A 19,533-nucleotide genomic window follows, 5' to 3' on the forward strand; every position below is an offset into this window, starting at 1 on the left:
GGGCTGCCTAACCCTGGAAAGTGCGGAGATGGTTTTGTGACCAGCAGACACACGTGAGCATTTCCTGGACTTGCCCGGCTTCTGATGGAAGGAGGAGGAGTCAGGTGCTGTCCCCGTGGCCAGGGACAAGAGGCCTTTGTGTCTGCAGAGGGAGTTTCCCTTTAACACTGTACTCAAGCCTGTTGGCTAGAGCGCTGGCTCTAATGTTTCAGGGCCAGGATCAAGGAGGATCCGGGTGTCCTGCCAGGGAGGACATTTGTGCTCGGTCCTCTTACAGCCGGGCTCCTGTTTCAGGGCGGAGATTTCAGTGCCCTCTTCCCAGTGCTGGGGCCTCTGCTGGGCCTTCAAGTCCACACTGGCAGGTGTGCTCTGCCCTTGGGTGCCCTTGGCCCTTGTTGGTCAGGAGATGACTGCCCCCGTGGGCTTCTGGTGGCCCAAGGAAAACCCCAAAGGGTTACGCCCGCAGGAAGATGGGACCTAAGCTGCGCTGCCTTCCCCTGTCCTGGTGATTTTTGTCCTTATCAAAAATACAAGGCCCCCACGTGCCACAACTAAGAAGCCTGTGAGCCGCAACTAAGACCCAATGCAACCAAAAAAAAAAAAAAAAATACAAGGCCCACCCTCTGCTTAGTGACCATTTGGTAGCTTAACTGTGTTCATTCTGTCCCCATTAAGTCTCTGAGCCTCAGAGATGGGCCCTGCTTTCTGCCTCTCTGAAGCAAAGCCGCCATCCAGGGAGGGAGCTGCCTTCTGTGGGGCCCAAGCTTGGCCAGGAACCGCCAGGGCCCCACAGGGGAGCCTTGATCACTGGCTGCTGCCAGTGATCCAGTGGAAACTGAGGCTCTACCCTGGAAAGGTTGACGAGGGACATTGCTCTCTGGTGAAGTTTTTTCTTACTTCATTTAAAAAACGTTGTGGGGCTTCCCTGGTGGCGCAGTGGTTGAGAATCTGCCTGCCAATGCAGGAGACACGGGTTCGAGCCCTGGTCTGGGAAGATCCCACATGCCACGGAGCAACTAGGCCCGTGAGCCACAATTACTGAGCCTGCGCGTCTGGAGCCTGTGCTCCGCAACAAGAGAGGCAGCGATAGTGAGAGGCCCGCGCACCGCGATGAGGAGTGGCCCCCACTTGCCGCAAATAGAGAAAGCCCTCGCACAGAAACAAAGACCCAACGCAGCCAAAAATAAACAAATAAATAAATAAATAAAATTAAAAAAAAAATAAAAAACGTTGTGTGTGGGTTTTTTTTATAAATTTATTTATTTATTTATTTTTGGCTGCATTGGGTCTTTGTTGCTGTGCATGGGCTTTCTCTAGTTGTGGTGAGCAGGGGCTACTCTTCTTTGCGGGGTGCGGGCTTCTCATTGCGGTGGCTTCTCTTGTTGCAGAGCACGGGCTCTAGGCGCACGGGCTTCAGTAGTTGTGACGCGAGGACTCTAGAGCGCGGGCTTCAGTAGTTGTGTCGCACGGGCTTAGCTGCTCCACGGCATGTGGGCTCTTCCCGGACCAGGGCTCGAACCTGTGTCCCCTGCATTGGCAGGCGGATTCTTAACCACTGCGTCACCAGGGAAGCCCTAAAAAACGGTTTTAAATTAGCACTTTTCTTGAAAAGTTCCTGGGTTCTCATGTCAGTTGCTTCCTAGAGTCCCTTGAGATTTGTTGGTTGTTGACTTTTTCTGTGACCTTCAGGAGCTGGGGCAGGGGTGGGCTAGGATACGTAATTTCACTAGGAAGGAGTCTTGAGCCAAAACTAACGGGAGGAAACTAAGCCAAAAAGCATAGTTGTTGAACTCAGCCAGAGTCAGGGGACTTGCCTGAACATCCCCGTCATCTGTGAGGTGGTCATGGCGCCAACATGAGCTGTCCCCTCCCCCGTGCAACCATCGTTCTTTCCACTCACCTTCCCATTGGCTACGCTGCACTGTTGACGAGATCACTGCATTTTGTGTGGACTGCATCACACTCCCACCACCTGTCTTTCTGACGCATGCGCAGAATCCAGCCCATCAGGCCCAAGTCCTCTGCGGTCCTGCTGGGGACTTGGCACTGAAGGGTCTCCCGGGGGACCAGGCCAACCCGAGGACGCTTGGATTGGGCCTCTTCTGTCTGGGCTGGGTGGGGGAGAGTGATGACGCGGTAGCAGTGGTGGCGGTGGAGCCTGGCGCTGGGCCAGCTGCCGTGGTGACTCTGCCCTGATCAGTTGCAGGCCCAGGGCCTTCTGTCTGGCCGACAGCGACGAGGAGTCCTCCAGTGCTGGCTCCTCTGACGAAGACGACGCACCAGAGCCCGGCACAGGAGACAAACCGCTTCTCCCAGGGGCTGAAGGGTGAGTGGATCCAGCTTCTGGGGTCTTCAGGGGTCAGGGCTGCAAGTTGGGAGTGAGCTTTTATGGTCTTTTCCTCTCTGATCTTCCTTCCTCCTTCACTTTGAGTGAATGGTTTTTGCATTAATAACTAAAAGCCAGTGGGATAAAATTTCATGCCCCAAAGCAAAAGACCCGAATAGCTTTCCCTAATTAAGAGGGTCCAGACCAAAATGGTTTTCTTGGGCCGTTGGAATAAATAACAGAGAATTGAAGGGCGTGTTTATCACAAGGAGCACAGATTACACAACAGCTCCCCCTGGTGCCGATAGGGAGCATTACTTCCTTCTGACGGGTCACACTTGTTTCTGTTGAGCTTTTAGTTCCTACAGTGTTGAAACATTCAGGTGATTTCTTCGGTGAATTTTGAAAACGTGGATCACTTAGCTGATCTTTTGGATCATGAACTACATTTTGGTGGCTCCCTTTGCCTGTTACTTGGACTGCTGAATGATCAAAGTGCTTAGGCTGCCTCTCTGTAAGGATCTTTTAATTATTTAAAGTGAGTGAAGAAACTAAAATGATAAAGAAACCAGGTGATTCAGAAGTATTTGTAAGAAAATATCAACCTATTCACTTTTGAAATCCTACAGAAGATGAAAAGAGAATCTAGATGTTTGAGGAATTGGGACTAAAGTTTGTGTGCATTATTTAAACTCTCCCCACCTGACCTTCTTAATTGCTTTTGCCTACACACATACACATACTATTCCTGACACTCTGGAACTGTGGAGGATTTTAAGAGCAAATATCCTCTCTTCTTAGGGCAGTCTTAGGTAGATATGACCTGATACAGGAAAGCTTGCTTTCCTGGGCTGCTAGCATATCAGCTTGATGTAGCTTTTTTCTTTAGATGCTCCTAAGCCCTTTGACAAGTAGTTGCTGCTCAGAGTTGGTGTGACACCATCTAAAAGGCAGGTGTTTTACTGTGTTTTGTGGCCCTGTTAATGCAGCCCGATTTCTTATTTGGTACGTAGAGATGGTGAGATTTCGCTCAGAGGACACTGGATTTATATTCAGTATTTGAAGGTTATAAAGGAGAGCAGGTGAGATGCCTTCCCTGCTTGCACTGTGAGAACTTGGTCTGACTCTCCTTTGTCAAGACTCAGGCTCTATCTGATGTCTGCACCTTGTCTAAAGTTGTAGTTCTCTGGACTTCCCTGGTGGTGCAGTGGTTAAGACTCCGTGCTTCCACTGCAGGGGCACAGGTTCGATCCCTGGTCGGGGAACTGAGATCCTGCATGCCGTGCAGCGCAGCCAAAAATAAATAAATTAAATTAAATTAAAAAATAAATAAAGTAGTAGTTCTCACCTGGGGGTTATTTTGTCCCCCCCTCCCCGGGACATTTAGCCATGTCCAGAGACATTTTTTATTGTCATATCTGTGGGGGAATGTGCTATTGACATCCAGTAGGCTGAGGCCAGGGATGCTGTTAAACATCTGGCAACATCCACAACAAAGAATCGCCCAGTCCACCGTGTCAGTGGTGCCGCGGTTGAGAAACTCAGGTCTAAAGTCAGGTGAACACAGAGCCACCAAGTTGTTTGTGAAGGAACAAAGTCTATAATAACACCTGTCTGTGTCCCTCATTTAAAGGTATGTTGGAGGTCACCGAACAAGTAAGATTATGAGGTTTGTTGATAAAATTACCAAGTCAAAATATTTCCAAAAAGCAACGGAGACAGAGTTCATTAAAAAGAAGATTGAAGAAGTCTCCAATACACCACTGCTGCTAACTGTCGAAGTACAAGAATGCAGAGGAACCTTGGCGGTCAACATTCCACCTCCCCCGACTGACCGAATATGGTGCGTAGAGGGCCCCTTGGGGCCAGCCAGTGATTCCCCTTCTTGCGTGACCATAAAAATCCCAGCTTGCTGATCCTTGACATTATGGAAAGTACTTTCTCCTGGGAAGAAGCACTTTCAAACGTTTTTCATGGAACCTTAACGTTAGTTGTAAATCTGATTCTGCCTTCTACTGTGAGTGGTTAATTCACATGTAGAGACTCATCTTCACACGTTAGGGAGAGTTGAGGTTATTGGTGAAGTTTATGGGATGGGCTGTTTCTCTTCTTGGTCTTCCTCCTCTCTCAAGCCAACCCTTTCCACCAGTGAGGACAGCTGTCCTTTGTAGACCTCGTATTCTCTGCCAGCCTGGGGTGTAACTGCTTCAGCTGGCCAGTCCTCACAGCATCCTGCGGAGATAGGGCCATCATTATGCCCACCTTACAGATGGGGATCACACATCCAGCAGAGTCCTGGGCGGTTAGGGAAGACTTCCCCAGGTCAGACCTGGATGTTGAGGCAGGAGCATGTGTGCTTGGTAACTGTGGTAGAAAGTCTTGTCATTTGACTGAACCCGTGGGTCTTAACTCCACCTGCATATCACAGTCACCTGGGTGACTTGTTAAAGCTATGCCCAGCCCAGCCCCCAGGATTCAGCAGTTGGGGGACTAAGCCAGGATTGAGAATCACTGAAATAAATTTCTCATGAGCCCAGCAGAAGAAAATCACTATCTATAAATCTCAATTTTAAATTGACATTCAGGGCTTCCCTGGTGGCGCAGTGGTTGAGAATCTGCCTGCTAATGCAGGGGACACGGGTTCGAGCCCTGGTCTGGGAAGATCCCACATGCCGCGGAGCGGCTGGGCCCGTGAGCCACAATTACTGAGCTTGCGCGTCTGGAGCCTGTGCTCAACAAGAGAGGCCACGATAGTGAGAGGCCCGCGCACCGCGATGAAGAGTGGCCCCCACTTGCCGCAACTAGAGAAAGCCCTCACACAGAAACGAAGACCCAACACAGCCAAAATAAATAAATTAATTAATTAATATTTTTTTCAAAAAATTGACATTCAAATGTGCATAAGGGTATACAGGGATTGCATAAAAGACCTCTTTGTACCGTAAGCTACAGTTGTGTGAAAAAGATAGCTCTGTTCTGTTATAGAGTGAAACCAGCATGCTGGTACACAACCTTAGTGTTCAGAAGGGCTTGTAGGAATGATCACAAAAGGATTTTTTAATTGGCTGATCATTTAATGATGATATTGGTGTTTCCCAGTAAAAACTTTAAAATACCATTTTAGATTTTATTTTTAACAAGTAATGTTTTCACTGGAAGAACATGAAGAAAACAGAAAAAAAAAAGCCTGTAACCTTACCATCCAAAAATACCAAGTTAATAAGTAACTTGCTGTGCATTTTTCCAAGCCTAATAACAATTTTTTTTTAAATAGTAAGAGTTGATACGTTTCTCCCTCTTCCAAGCTTTGACTTAGGAGTTACAAATGCCACTGCTCAATGGGAGTTCAAATTAGAGACCTCTAGGCTAGTGCCACCCAGGGCATGCTCGGGTGCTGAACTGTTTGTTATTAATCCACAAAGATAAGTGTAGATACTGAGAGTGTTTAGAAACATTTATAGCAATTTGCCATTTTTATTGTACAGGCAGACCTCATCTTACTATGCTTTGCTTTCTTGTACTTGCCGATATTGCGTTTTTTACAAATTGGAGGTTCATGGCAACCCTGCATTGTCAGATGATGGTTAGCATTTTTTTAGCAATAAAGTGTTTTTCAGTTGAGATACGTACATTGTTTTGCACACTTAATTGACTACAGAATAGTGTAAATATAACTTTTATATGCACTGGGAAACCAAAAATTCACGTGACTCATTTTATTGCAGTAATTAGCTTTATTGTGGTAATCTGGAACTGAGCCCACGGTATCTCCGAGGTTTGCCTGGATTTTTTAAAACATTGGTCCATGATGGGTTGAAGTTTTTAGTTTGATAGCACGCAGTCTCTTGACTGGATACCTTACCAACAATTCTGAGTGCCAGTCTGCTCCATTGAGAAGCCATAATTATGGTGTGGAGTGTGGAATGAAAAAGCAGGTTATAGAACGTTTCTATTTACGTATGCATATTAGGAGTGTGGGGAAAATTGATCCCACTTCTCTCAGTGGTCCTATCTTGGTTATGAGACTCAGAGAGAGAGTGTCTTTTATTTTCTGCTTTATACACTTGTATATTTTGGATTTTGTAACAGACATATCCTACTTTCATAAAAATAGAAACAAAAAAGATCCTTGCCATTTTAGGAAAAACAAAAACCAGAAACAATGCCCAGGTCATGGACTTTTCCAGTGGCATTTCCTGGCTTTCTTAGTTTGTCACAACTGTTCTCAGATCATCACGGCCCTGGGTCCAGGGACACAGGGAGTTCACAATTCATACTTGCTGCACTGAAGTGTTTTTTAGAAGGGATTTTCGGAAGAAGAGAACATTTAAGTAGTGATAAAGCCTTGTGTAAATGAGGAATGTTTGCTCTTGGTATTGTCCACTTCTTTTCTTTGCTTCTAAATGTGGTTATTACTTGTCTTCTTTAAAAAGGTATGGTTTCCGGAAGCCACCACATATCGAGCTGAAAGCTCGGCCAAAACTTGGAGAGAGAGAAGTGACTTTAGTTCATGTGACAGACTGGATAGAGAAGAAACTGGAGCAAGAGTTTCAGGTACACCTGCAGTGTCATCTAGTGTTTCATGCTGAGGCTCTAAAAGCTCTGGGTAGAACAGAGGTTCTGAACTTCATGTGGGTCAGGATCCTCCTTGGAAAATCTGGTGAAAGCTATGGACCTCAGGAAAGTACACATATGATCAAATAGGCATAAAGTTTCAAAAACTCTGAAACTCATCCACAGAACCCCGTGAAGTAGTCTTTAGAGGAAACTCAAAAGGTAGGGGTCAAAGAGCAAAATGACTGTCTTGTACCAGTAGGCCCAGCGAGGGTTAAGCCGTCCATCTGCTGGGGCTATCTTTGGACTTTTTCCCCGGGTGGGGCCTGGAATTGGCCAGCTAGTAGCACCCGGGCTGTGGTGGTTCCTGCCCTTGTGTGGTACCCACCTTGCTTGGTTTGTTTTCAACAAACAAATTGTTTGTTGCAACAAACATTCCGCGTGTAGCTACCACCTACCCTGGAAGTCCAAAGATGAATCAGGCCTGTCCCTCCCCTGTGGATCTTCTAGGGTAGTCTAGAGATCTTCTGGAGTTGACTAAGCCAGAGCTCATTCTCTAAGCCTGTCTTCTGCATTCTGCCACCAAGGGAAATAGCAGTGTAGCTGAGGCCCTGGAATGAGCTGTTTCTATCAAATTTTTATCAGGTTTTTGAGGCATAGTTGTCTTTTAAGGTTTTACGGATTAACAATTTACTTTGTAGTAAATTTCAGCTTTTGAAGAAGACCGGTATTATTTTTGCAGTAGTGTATTTTGAGTTATTGCCTTTAAAATTATATATTTTTTATTATTTAAAAGCTATAGGTTAAATATAACTAAAAACCAGTCTATGGAAAGCTTAATCTTATCTCCAAAAGGAAAAGTACTTTGAACCTAATTAGGGGAAAGACAATCTCATGCCTTCAGTTCGTTTCCTTTTTCTTATCTCCCTAGATCCTGCATTAGGAATTTGGGTGGGTCATCTCTTTTAGGGGTATTGGGATATAAGGGTCATCTCTTTTAGGGGGCAGACTTTGGTGCATGGTATTTTTGAGGCAAGTTGGGAAGTTGAAGGGTAACTGCTTGCATTCTCCCATGGCCACCTGTTTTTGTTTTTGCTTTGGAAGAAAGCATTGCTGAAGTTGAATACATTGCCAAAATTCACTTACATAAAATTAGTTTATAAACAGATAGGCAAAGCACCATTACTGTCAATCACTCATTATCCTTTGGGTGTTCACTATAGTAGGATTTCTTTCATACGTAGCTTTAACTGGTTCTGGTTTGGAAAAAAAAAAAAATTAGCTTACATTTTTGTTGCTAGGATTTAAATGGGTAAGTTGGCTTATGTGTGTTGGAATATGTGTTCTGGATATAGTAATTTGGAAATACTGTGAGCAGCTTACGCTCTTAATTCTCTTAATGTTATTTATCAATTCATGAGTAATTTTATTATATGTACATGAAATCAAAGGCTGCTTCTTCCTCAGAGCTTATTGGGTTCTCGTGTTCGTGCACTGGTGTGATACCTCAACGCTTTCTAGATATCATAGAGGAATTAGTTTGGAATGTGTAGGAAAAGTTGTTTCATATGTATTTTAAAAACTAGTCTAAAGCCTAAAATTATTATCAGAACTCACTAGGGCAACTCTGAGAAAAGAGCATTCTTCCACATGCCTGTTCCTTCTTTCTACAGAAAGTTTTTGTCATGCCAAACATGGACGACGTTTATATCCCCATCATGCACTCGGCCATGGATCCCCGCTCCACTTCCAGCCTCCTGAAGGACCCACCGCTGGAGGCTGCTGACCAGCTGTGATGGGTGCAGACCTGGTGTTCCCAGTATTGAGATGAAGCTCAAGGTGTGGGGTTCTCAGCTGCCATCTGGGCTGTAGCACTGGCCTTTCCTCGTGCCACAGCTTCTGCCCTCTGCCTGCGGGCGCCCATCCCACTGGGAGGTGTCCAGTGAATGGGGTCCAGCTTGCCTCCTGCAAAGCTTTGACTCAGCAAAGGAAAACTGGAAGGATCATCACGGTGGATCCAGAGATTACAGGTGACTCCCACCATGGCTTTTCTAAGTCTACCAGTTTCTGTGGCAGCAAAAGAGCACATTGAGAGCGAAGCTGCACAACTGGAAGGCTTCCCCTTGCCTCCTCGATGCCTCCAAAGCTTTTTCTCAGGCAGCCAGTGCAGTGGAATGTTTTCTCACTTTTACAGTTCGTGTGATGCAGCCCTCCACACCAAGAGAACGTCAGTGTGGTTACACATGTGGAGGGTGGGGAGTGGAATTTTGTGAACTATTTCTTTGGTGATAAAAAGACATGCATAGCAACTTACTCTTATTAATTGTGCGTTTTGGAAGCAAGTAGCCATAGAACATACACTCTAACACTATCAGCTGGGGCGGGAACCATGGGATTTATGTGACCATTAGGCAAAGCCATGAGATCAAACCATCCCACACCTTTTACCAAGGAGGTACAATCACCTGGTTTCTGACTAATCCCAAGTGTTTTCCTGAGACGTGAGCATATGTGGAAATATCAAACAAACGTAATGACTGGACTGGGGTGGGGCCAGAAAGCCAGAGCCACCGTCCTTCCACCTGGCACTTGCTGTGAGCTCTGGGAAGCTTTAAATAGGCATCTTAAATGCTTTGTTAACCTAATTGGTTTGGGATGTTTTGTGGGCAGTTTCCTTTTCTGATGGCCAAAACCCGGAGACTGCTCTCTATCATCTTGAGTCAAGACGATGCTGGTGTTTGCTCAGCATCAAACACTTGCTGTTTGTTCAGCATCAAACACTACAGATCTCAAAATTAACGTGACATTTAACGTTGCCAACTTTATTTTGTGCATTTGTGTCAGAACATTTAGTTTACAGGTTTCGGGGCTCTCTCAAACTGTGTAATTTGCTTTGAGAAGTACACTCAATACAATTTTTTAATTGTTTAAAGCTGCATTCAACATCAAACTTACCTTGGGTTAACTTTTGACAACTTACATCTGTGGACAAAGCTAATAGTGGTTTTTTAAACAGCAACAGCACCTTGCCTGAACGGGACTTTAAAGAAATTAATATATTGAAAAAAACATTTGAACCCTTATTTGATTACTTTAATTGCACCATTAAAACATTTGACGTAAATTATTGGACCATTCCAGTCAGTGTACTGTTCTGATTTCTCATTGTGTAGGCCAATTTGCCTGTCAGTGCGCATGTCTTGTTCGCTGGTCTTATAATTTTTGTGCAATAATTAAAGGCAAAGGACTAGATGCACTATTGTGTAAAGAGATTACACATGACTGTACCCTATTGCACTTAATCAAATAGTATGTGGGGATTTACAATCGCTTGCATTGTTTCACAAAATAAATATCTCATGTCAAATACTAGATACGCATCTAAGTTATTTCTACTTGATCCTGCTTAGATAATAGGACCAGAATAAACTGTGGTACAGAATAAACCTGGGCCCTCAGCTGCCAGTAGCAGCTTCAGCTTCTTGGGTGGTCACTGGACCGGTTCTGTTGAGGATCCAAAGTAGACCACACCCTGATATAAGGAAGGCGCTATTATCCTCGATTCGTATTTTTAAAAGTCCTGCTCCTGAGCTAGAGTTTACACCAACTGCCTACTAACCCTGCTAACTTGGGGCCCCGTCCATTATTAAGTACCAAAGCGGCTAGACATGGCACTTGTGCATACCTGCCCTTCAACACGTGCTGCCTTGTACTCAGAAATGATGCACGTTTCACCTAAATTCAGGAGGGATCGTCATCACCTAGAATGTGGATTACGCAGGAGTGATTGTGCATTTATTTAGGTGCCTATGTTGTGCCCAGCAATGCACAAAACCCTGTCATTGTGAGCTGTTCAAGCTATCTGGGGCATATCCAAATAAGCAGTTGACCCTAAATGGCGGTTTTTCCTAAGTCGTCCGCGAATACACCTCAGCCAGACGAGTTCAGCCCATGCAGCTCACGACCGGGAGCCAGTTCGTGTCAAGTGCACTACGGCCTTCACTCAAGCTGTTCTAGGCCACAGCCGGATTCTCATCTCCCCTCCCTGCAGACGCCCTCCCCGCCGCGGTTAAATGAACCTGACCGTCTCACTGATTTCCACGGAGAGAACACTCGGACTCACAGGACAGGCACAGGAATAAGCAGAGACTGCAGGACCCCCGATGTCTTCCCCAGCCCCCTACCCCGGCAGCCCAATGCCGCCATGTAGCTCGCGGTTAAAAGGGCCGCCGCCGCGGGGGCAAGACGGCCCCAGTTATGCGCAAGCGCGTGCTGCTCTGGCGCTGCAGCCTGACCCCCGGCGCCACGCGCAGGCGCGGCGGGGGCTCAAAGGCAACGCGTCGCGACAAACAACAGAGACACCACCGCTGGGATCAAGCCATTTTATTGAGGGGCTTCGGGGAAGGGTCGAAAAGCTGGGAGGACGAGATCCGACGTCCTTCTCCCAGCCGGGACCTGCAAGAACGAGAGCGGTGGGTGAGGAGGAGGTGGTATACCCGCAAGCCCGTTTCCCACCCACCGCCTCGGCGGCCCGGCTCAGATTCCAGTTCGCATCACCCGCGTCAGCAGTCTAACACGTGCTTTAATTCGGATGTCATCACCGCCAGCCGCCCACCCTCCATCCGGTTCCCAGGCCCCGAAACAGGGGACAGGCCTGCCCCGGCCCAGAACACACTCCACCTCACCTTCGCCACTTCACAGTCGCTGAAAGGAAGGGGAACTCGCCGGGCTTCTACTTAAAGAAGCAGACCGGAGGTGGTTGGGCGGGCTTTACCGCCATTAACCAATAGCAAGTCAAACTTCCAGCCACGTGCCTGTAAAGTGGCCTAATAATTGGCCCTGCTCGCTGAGTCCTCCAGAATATAGAGCGGTTACACGCCAACCGTAAAGATGGACGTCAAGGAAAGACTAGGAGTCGCGCGATGTCCTAAATTCTTCTGATTTTTTTCGCGACGTAGGTCGTCGGCCTGTGAGTAGTGCGTTTCTCCATACTACACAAAACGATACGTTACAAACGGCAGGGCGCAAGTGATGCCTAACCTGTTTAATATTCTGTGCCAGGAGCTAAACTAGGAGCTGAGGTGACAAACTAGTCTTGTCCCTGAATTTAAAGTAACCTGTTCCGGCAGAAAGACCTTGTGTTTGAAAGTAGACTGATGTGCAACCAAATCCTGACTTTGTGATGAATTCGCCCTGTGACCTTGATCACTTAGCTTTTCTGAGCCTCAATATCTGAAAAATAGGAAAAAAAAAAAAGTGTACGAGGCTTAAATAAGTTAATGTCAGTCAGCTGGCACATTCTGAGTGGTAAACAAATATGTTTTTAAAGGACTGGTGTGATGTGGAAGACTTATGGATTGCAATACTTTAATAAATGCTAAAATAGAGCTATAAACAGCCTACTCTGGAAGCCCAAAGGAGAGAAGATCTAACATTGGGAAAGCTGAAAGTACTTATAAGTATTGAGCTCATACTGTGAGCCAGGCATATTATTCACAAGTGGTCAATAATATGTCCCTGCCCTCTGGGTTTGATTTACTGGGAGAGGGAACAGAAGACACACGGGCACAATATCTGGTTATCTTTACTTCATTTATGTTTTCCTTGGGAATTCTTTTCCTTTTTTCCTCCTAACTTAATAAGGAAAGTTTATTGTTTTTTTGTAATAATGAAAGCATTTCAGCCTGAGTTTGTAGTTGAATAGGACTCTTATTTTCATTATTTTCTACATAGTCTTTAGTTAAATTTTAAAATTCCTCTTTGATCCAAAACAGTAGTTATTTTGGCAAGTGTTTTGTAACATCTATATGATGTTGACTTTAAGAAAAACCAAAACACACAATGTAAGAGCTGTGAGTTGAGTTTATTCAGTGTCTTACTGAGGACTGTAGCCCAGGAGACAGTCAGAGAGCTATGAGAAAGTGTTCTCAAGAGGTAAGGGAGGAGCCAAGCTATATATGAATTTTTTTGCTGAGGAAAAAACATGTAGTCGAACATCAAAGATTACTGCTAATCACAAAGAACAGACATCTCAAGTTAATGATTTTAGTGCTTTTCTACCTATGGGAAGATGCAAGAATCTAGGAGGTGTGGAAATTTTTCCTTAGATATGTATCTTAACTATCTAGGGGCAGTGTCCAAAGTGCAGAATGCTTCCTGTTTTTCTCCATCCTGAAATCCCCACAGGCCCACTCTCAGTGGGTGACTTCAGTGACTAATGGCTTTATTTCCTTGTAGAACTGGAGTGGCAGACAACATTTTTTTTCTTCACGATTTTTAAAAAAATATTTATTTATTTATTTGGCTGCGCCGTGTCTTAGTTGCAGCATGTGGGATCTTTCAGTTGTAGCATGTGGGGTCTTTTAGTTGTGGCACGTGGGATCTAGTTCCCTGGCCAGGGATTGAACCCGGGCCCCCTGCATTGGGAGCACAGAGTCTTAACCACTGGACCACCAGTGAAGTCCCTACAATGATTATTTCTATTGCTGCTGAAACATTTTCTTAAAGTATTTATTTATTTATTTGGCTGTGTTGGGTCTTAGTTGCGGCACGCCGGATCTTCGTTGCGGCACGAGGGCTTCTCTCTAGTCGTGGCGCACGCGGGCTCAGTTGCCCCACGGCATGTGAGATCTTACTTCCCCGACTAGGGATCGAACCCGTGTCCCCTGCATTGGAAGGTGGATTCTTAACCACTGGACCACCAGGGAAGTCCCAAACATTTGTTTTTAAGTCAACATTTATTACACTGTCATACAGTTTCTACATTGGGAAATGAATTAAAGTTTTCTTTGTAGCCTAGAATATGATCTACTTTTATAAATGTTCCACAGATTCTTGAAGTGGAGATGTTTTCACTATCATGTACAGATATTGACATGAAATATTGATTAACTTGGGGCGTCCCTGGTGGCGCAGTGGTTAAGAATCCGCCTGCCAATGTAGGGGACACGGGTTCGAGTCCTGGTCCAGGAAGATCCCGCATGCCACAGAGCAGCTAAGCCCGTGCGCCACAACTACTGAGCCTGCACTCTAGAGTCCGTGAGCCACAACTACTGAGCCCACGTGCCACAACTAATGAAGCCCGTGCGCCTAGAGCCTGTGCTCCGCAACAAGAGAAGCCACCACAATGAGAGGCCTGCGCACTGCAAGGAAGAGCAGCCCCCGCTTGCCGCAACTAGAAAAAAGAAAGCCCAAGCACAGCAACAAAGACCCAACGCAGCCAAAAATTAATTAATTAATTAATTAATTAATTAAAAAAATTTATTAATTCAATCTTAGCTGTAATTATGTTGTCCAAATCTCTCTCTGTATTTTATACTTGATTGGGAGTGTATGTACTCTCTCTCTGTATTTTATACTTGATTGGGAGTGTATGTACTCTCATTGATTAATAGTGAAGTGTTAAGATCATGCTTCAAATACCAAATGCAGGCAAGGATGCAAAACAGCAAGAACTTTTCTTCATTACTGTGTGGGAATGCAAAATAGTACAACCATTTTCATAATCCCCTAAAACTGCAATCACTCAAAAGCACTTCAGTGGGTAAGTGGTAAGCAATTGAGGTACATCCTTACAACTAAATGCTACTTGGCCATAAAATATTGCCAAAAATAGAATGAACTATCAACACATGTCACACTTGGAAGAATCTCAGAGGTGTTATGCGGTGGGAAAGGAGCCAGACTCAAAAGATGGTATAATTCCATTTATATGACATTATAGAAAAGACAAAACTATAAGGATGGAGAACAGATCAAAGAACTCCCAAGAGATTGGGGATGTGAGGAGCATTTGGCTACAAAGGCAGCACAAAGGCATTTTTGAGGGTGATAGATTTTTTCTGTATCTTGATTGTGTGGGTGGTTACAGGACTTTATGCATTTGTCAAAACTCAGAACTGTTCACCCAAAAGATTTAATTTTATTGTATAAAAATTTTAAACAAAAAATTAAAAAATATGCTTCTGTCATTTTCCATGATTACTTCTATTGTTATTTGTTTGTATATTTTGAGGCTATGCTATTTATTCTCATTATGGTTTGTGGCTGATAATATTTCCATTGTGGATTACACATATCAGTGTATAAAATAACTCTCTAAGTTATTTATGTCTTTTGCCTTGAGTTCTAATTTATCTCACATTAGCATTATTACTCATGTCTTTTTTTTGTTTGTGTTTGTCTGATACAAGTTTGCCCATCCATTTATTTCTAACCTTTCCATGTTATTTTATTCTTACTGTGTCCGTTGTATGAGGCATATGGTTGGATTATAGTGTTTATCCCAATGTGACAGTATTTGCCTTTAAAAAATTTATTTAAAGATACATGCACCCCATTGTTCATAGCAGCACAATTTACAATAGCCAAGACATGGAAACAACCCAAGTGCCCATCAACAGACAAATGGTTTAGGAAGCTGTGTCATTCATATATATATATATATATATATATATATATATATATATATATATATATATATATATATATATACACACACACACACACACACACACACACACACACACACACACACAGTGGAATATTACTCAGCCATAAAAAAGAATGAAATATTGCCATTTGTGGCAGTGTGGATGGACCTAAAGAATATTATGCTTAGTGAAATAAGTCAGAGAAAGACAAAGACTATATGATATCACTTATATGTGGACTCTAAAAAATAATACAAATGAATGTATATACAAACGGAAACAGACTCACAGACACAGAAGATAAATTTATGGTTACCAAAGGGGAGAGAGACAAATTAGGAGTATGGGATTAACAGATACAAACTTAGTATACATAAAATAGAAAAGCAACAAGAATTTACTGCCTAGGGACTTCCCTGGTGGCGCAGTGGTTAAGAATCCGCCTGCCAATGCAGGGACACGGGTTTGATCCCTGGTCCGGGAAGATCCCACACACTGTGGAGCAACCAAGCCCCTGTGCCACAACTACTGAGCCCGCGTGCTGCAACTACTGAAGGCCGTGCACCTAGAACCCATGCTCCGGGACAAGAGAAGCCACCACAATGAGAAGCCCGCAAACCACAACAGAGTAGCCCCTGCTCACCACAAGTAGAGAAGAGCCCGTGTGCAGCAATGAAGATCCAACACAACCAAAAAATAAAATAAATAAATAAATAAAAATAAATGAATGAGGGAAGGGGAGAGGCAGCATGTGGCAAGGAGGGCCTCCGGAGTGTGGAGTTCCGGAGTTTGGAGTGGCTAAGAATCTGCCTGCCAGTGCAGGGGACACGAGTTCAAGCCCTGGTCCGGGAAGATCCCACATGCCGCGGAGCAACTAAACCTGCACGCCACAACTATTGAGCCTGTGCTCTAGAGCCAGTGAGCCACAACTACTGAGCCTGCGCGCCACAACTACTGAAGCCTGCACGCCTACAGCCCGTGCTCTGCAACTAGAGAAGCCACCGCAATGAGAAGCCAGCACACTGCAATGAAGAGCAGCACCCGCTCGCCTCAACTAAAGAAAGCCCGGGTGCAGCAACGAAGACCCAACGCATCCAAAAATTAATTAATTAATTTTTAATTAATTAATTAATTAATTTTTTAAACAGCCCATTTTTGAAGCAGTGGTTTGAGATGTCACTTTTATCATGTACTAGGGTTCCACATTATTCGGGCTCTACTTTTAATTTTATTCTGTTTCACAGTCCTCTCTATTCTTGTTCCAGTACCACACATTCTGTCAATTTACATTAACACGTGATTTTATGCCTCATATATGAAAGATTTTACCTTTTTTCACTGACCTATGAAAATGTCTTTACTGAGTTTACTGCTATAAAATTATATCCAAAATTAAAAAAAAAAAAGAATACATGAATGTAAAGAAGGGTGCTTAAAAAAAAATAAAGAATTTGCTGCCTATCACAAGGAATTATACCCAGTATCTTGTAATAACCCATAATGGAATATAATCTGCAAAAAAAATCCCAAATCATTATGCTGTATACCTGAAGCCAACACAACATCATCAATCAACTATACTTCAATTTTTAAAAATTCATTTAAAATTTTGATTTTGAAGTATCTCTGAATACAGAGAGTACATAAAAGTATATGTGTGATTTGGAGATATTAATAAATTGAACATTCAGATACCACTTAGTTTAAGAGAAATGACATCATCAGTAACTTTGAAGCTCACTTTTGGCCCCTTCTGACTACTTCTCCCTCCCTTACTCTCAGAGAAAACCACTGTCCTGAATTTTGAGTTTGTCTGGTTTTTGCTTTTTTTTAGATTTTCGTTTCATATATTTGTATATTATTTAGTTTTGCCTGACTTTGAGCTTTATAGAAATAGAATATACTGTATATATTCTTCTGGACTTGCTCTTTTTATTGCTTAATATTGGCGACATTCATGTTGTATGTAATGCAACCAGGACTTGTAGTAATGCGACCAGTTTCACTACTGTGTAGCATCCCAGTACACAATTATACTGCAGTTTATACATCTCTCCTCTTTAGGTTAGATGTTTAAAATATCTTCCAGTTTTTAGTATGACAAACAAAGCTGCTCTGAATATTCTTGTGTGTGTGCAAAAGATCCTTTGGGGTATGCACACAGAAGCACAATTGCTAGGTAAGCACATTTCCAACTTTCCAGATAATAGCAAGTTATTTTCCAAAGTGGAGGCTCTAATCTGCACTCCCACATTGGCCTCCACCCTCACCAACTCTTGATATCATCACACTTTTTATATGTTTGCCAGTATGGTGAGTGTAAAATGATGTCTTTAGTGTAGGTCATGGGCCAGGTGTAGTCATGTATATTGTTGATTTAGTCCTCTTAGAAATGTTGAGCTAGCATTTTAATCAGGGATTATTGGTTGTAAGTGATGGAAACCCAACTCAAACTAGCTGGGATAAATAGGGGAAGGTTTGTTTAAATAGGGGAAGAAGAGCTGTGCAGGCTGATGTCAAGCCAACTAGAATCAGAACTTAAGCTTGTGCAGGGCTCCTTGACTGCATCTGTGCTTCTCTTTACTTGTCAACTTTTTTCTTTTGTGTTGGCTTTCTTTACACGATGGAGGCAGCTCCTGGGCCTCACACCTCCCGGCCTTGCCGGTAAAGAGGTAACGAGTCTCTTTTCGTGGCTCTAGTTGGGGCCAGGTTGGGTACAAGCCTACCCATGGGTCGAGTAAAGTTGGTCAGATGGGTAGCTGTTTTGGTTAACTATTACTGCACAACAAACCACTACATAACTTAGTGGTTTAAAACAACAGCCATTTTATTATCTCTCACAGATCTGTGAGTTAACTAGTCTTGTTAACTGAAAACAGGGTTTGCCTCTTGGTAGGTGTCAAGCCAAAAGACACAACCAAGCCAAAGACTGGGAGAAGGAAGGATTTATTACTTGCAGCAAGTAAGGAGAATGCCGGGGATATTTCGCAAAGCAGTGTCTCCCCAAGCAGCAAAACTGGGGAAGTTTTAAGCTAAGGGTATATGCATATTCATGAAGAGGCTGGTGCAGTATATGCATATTCATGAAGAGGCAGTGGAAGTATATGCATATTCATGAAGAGGCTGGGGCAGTGTGTGCATATTCATGAAGGGCCTTGAGTAGAGGAGAATTCAGCACAGAATTGGGGCAAAGTTTGACAGAGTCCAAGCTTTAGTTGACTGAAGGCACAAAGGTCAGAATAAGTTAACATCATTCCTTAGGTTCAGACCAGTCTGGGGTCTTAGCCATCCTTCACCTGGGTGGGGGCCTAAATTCCTGTAGAACAACTCAAAAGACCGTACCAGATTATTATGTATATCCATTGAGGAGGAACTAGGACTCTGTTTTATCACTGAGCTATTTTTTCTTGACTGTGTTTCCTTTGTTCCTGCATTCCCTCACTTGCCTTAAGATCTTTAATTACTGAGACCTGTTCAAGGGCAAGCATTGTGGCCAGGCTTAGATCACAAAATAGCTTAGGCCAATAATGGCTTCTCTTATGTCAAGAAAGCCATGCCTGGTTCTCTTTCTCTGGAGACCCCCTACCCTCTCTGCTTACCGTCTCAGCTGAGAGGGACTTCTGTTCCATGTGGTCACCGTGGGGCTTGATTGGGCTGAAACACCCAAAATGGCTCACCTAGATGGCTGGCAGCTGGGAGCTGTTGATTAAAGCAACTCCATTCTCCTCCATGTGGCCTGAGTGTGGCTTGGGCTTCTCCCAAGATGGCAGCTAGATTCCAAGAGGGAGCATCCAAGAGCAGGTATTCCAAGAGGAAGGAAATGGAAGTTGCCATGCCCTTTAAACTTGGGCTGGGAAGTCTCAGAATGTCACTTCTGGACACCAGTCACGGGGACAGTCCAGATTCAAAGGGAAGGGAAATAGCTCTTACTTTTGATGGGAAGAGCAGCATGGCTTATAAGGAGGGAAAGTATTGTTTGGGGCCATCTTTGGAAACTTAGCTACCACAGTAGAGTAGAATGATTGGCCTCACCAGGGTAGGTGCCCACTAGGGCAGAGCCAGTACCACCTAGCATATCTGCCCTTTTTCCAAGGCGGACCCTAATTCCTATTCACTTGCTCCTTCCATGGTGAGAACAGCTGAAGCTGAGCAGGACCTGGGAATTAGGGAAGCGAAGGAATGCAGAAACAAAGGAAAATCAGTTAAACAAGAAAAGTAATG

General features: G+C 44.1%; 1 protein-coding gene, 1 long non-coding RNA gene and 2 other non-coding genes across 5 annotated transcripts in view; 1 reads left to right on the forward strand and 3 right to left on the reverse strand.

Annotated features, from left to right (window-relative positions):
• Nucleotides 1–10,252, forward strand: part of TEX2 (testis expressed 2) — a 108,906-nt gene extending 98,654 nt beyond the window's left edge. Inside the window, exons 9-12 of one of the 2 annotated variants that reach the window (XM_036836572.1) lie at nt 2,201–2,326; nt 3,960–4,169; nt 6,760–6,880; nt 8,554–10,252. In XM_036836572.1, the coding sequence (XP_036692467.1) occupies nt 2,201–2,326; nt 3,960–4,169; nt 6,760–6,880; nt 8,554–8,676 (580 nt within the window). In that variant the 3' untranslated portion in view covers nt 8,677–10,252. The remainder of the gene's footprint in view (nt 1–2,200; nt 2,327–3,959; nt 4,170–6,759; nt 6,881–8,553) is intronic. The other variant, XM_036836573.1, reaches the window with a different exon arrangement.
• An 830-nt stretch (nt 10,253–11,082) lies between these two features.
• LOC118887589 lies at nt 11,083–11,219 on the reverse strand. The gene has a single exon (XR_005018068.1). It is a non-coding gene; the product is annotated as a small nucleolar RNA SNORA76 (small nucleolar RNA).
• A 29-nt stretch (nt 11,220–11,248) lies between these two features.
• Nucleotides 11,249–11,622, reverse strand: LOC118886071. Its single transcript, XR_005017654.1, has 2 exons — nt 11,566–11,622; nt 11,249–11,335 (listed from the first exon to the last, which is right to left on the reverse strand). It is a non-coding gene; the product is annotated as an uncharacterized LOC118886071 (long non-coding RNA).
• On the reverse strand, nt 11,415–11,484 carry LOC118887570. The gene has a single exon (XR_005018050.1). It is a non-coding gene; the product is annotated as a small nucleolar RNA SNORD104 (small nucleolar RNA).
• Nucleotides 11,623–19,533: the final 7,911 nt, after the last annotated feature.

The sequence above is a fragment of the Balaenoptera musculus genome, chromosome 20 (genome assembly GCF_009873245.2).
Source record: "Balaenoptera musculus isolate JJ_BM4_2016_0621 chromosome 20, mBalMus1.pri.v3, whole genome shotgun sequence".
Taxonomy (NCBI): domain Eukaryota; kingdom Metazoa; phylum Chordata; class Mammalia; order Artiodactyla; family Balaenopteridae; genus Balaenoptera; species Balaenoptera musculus.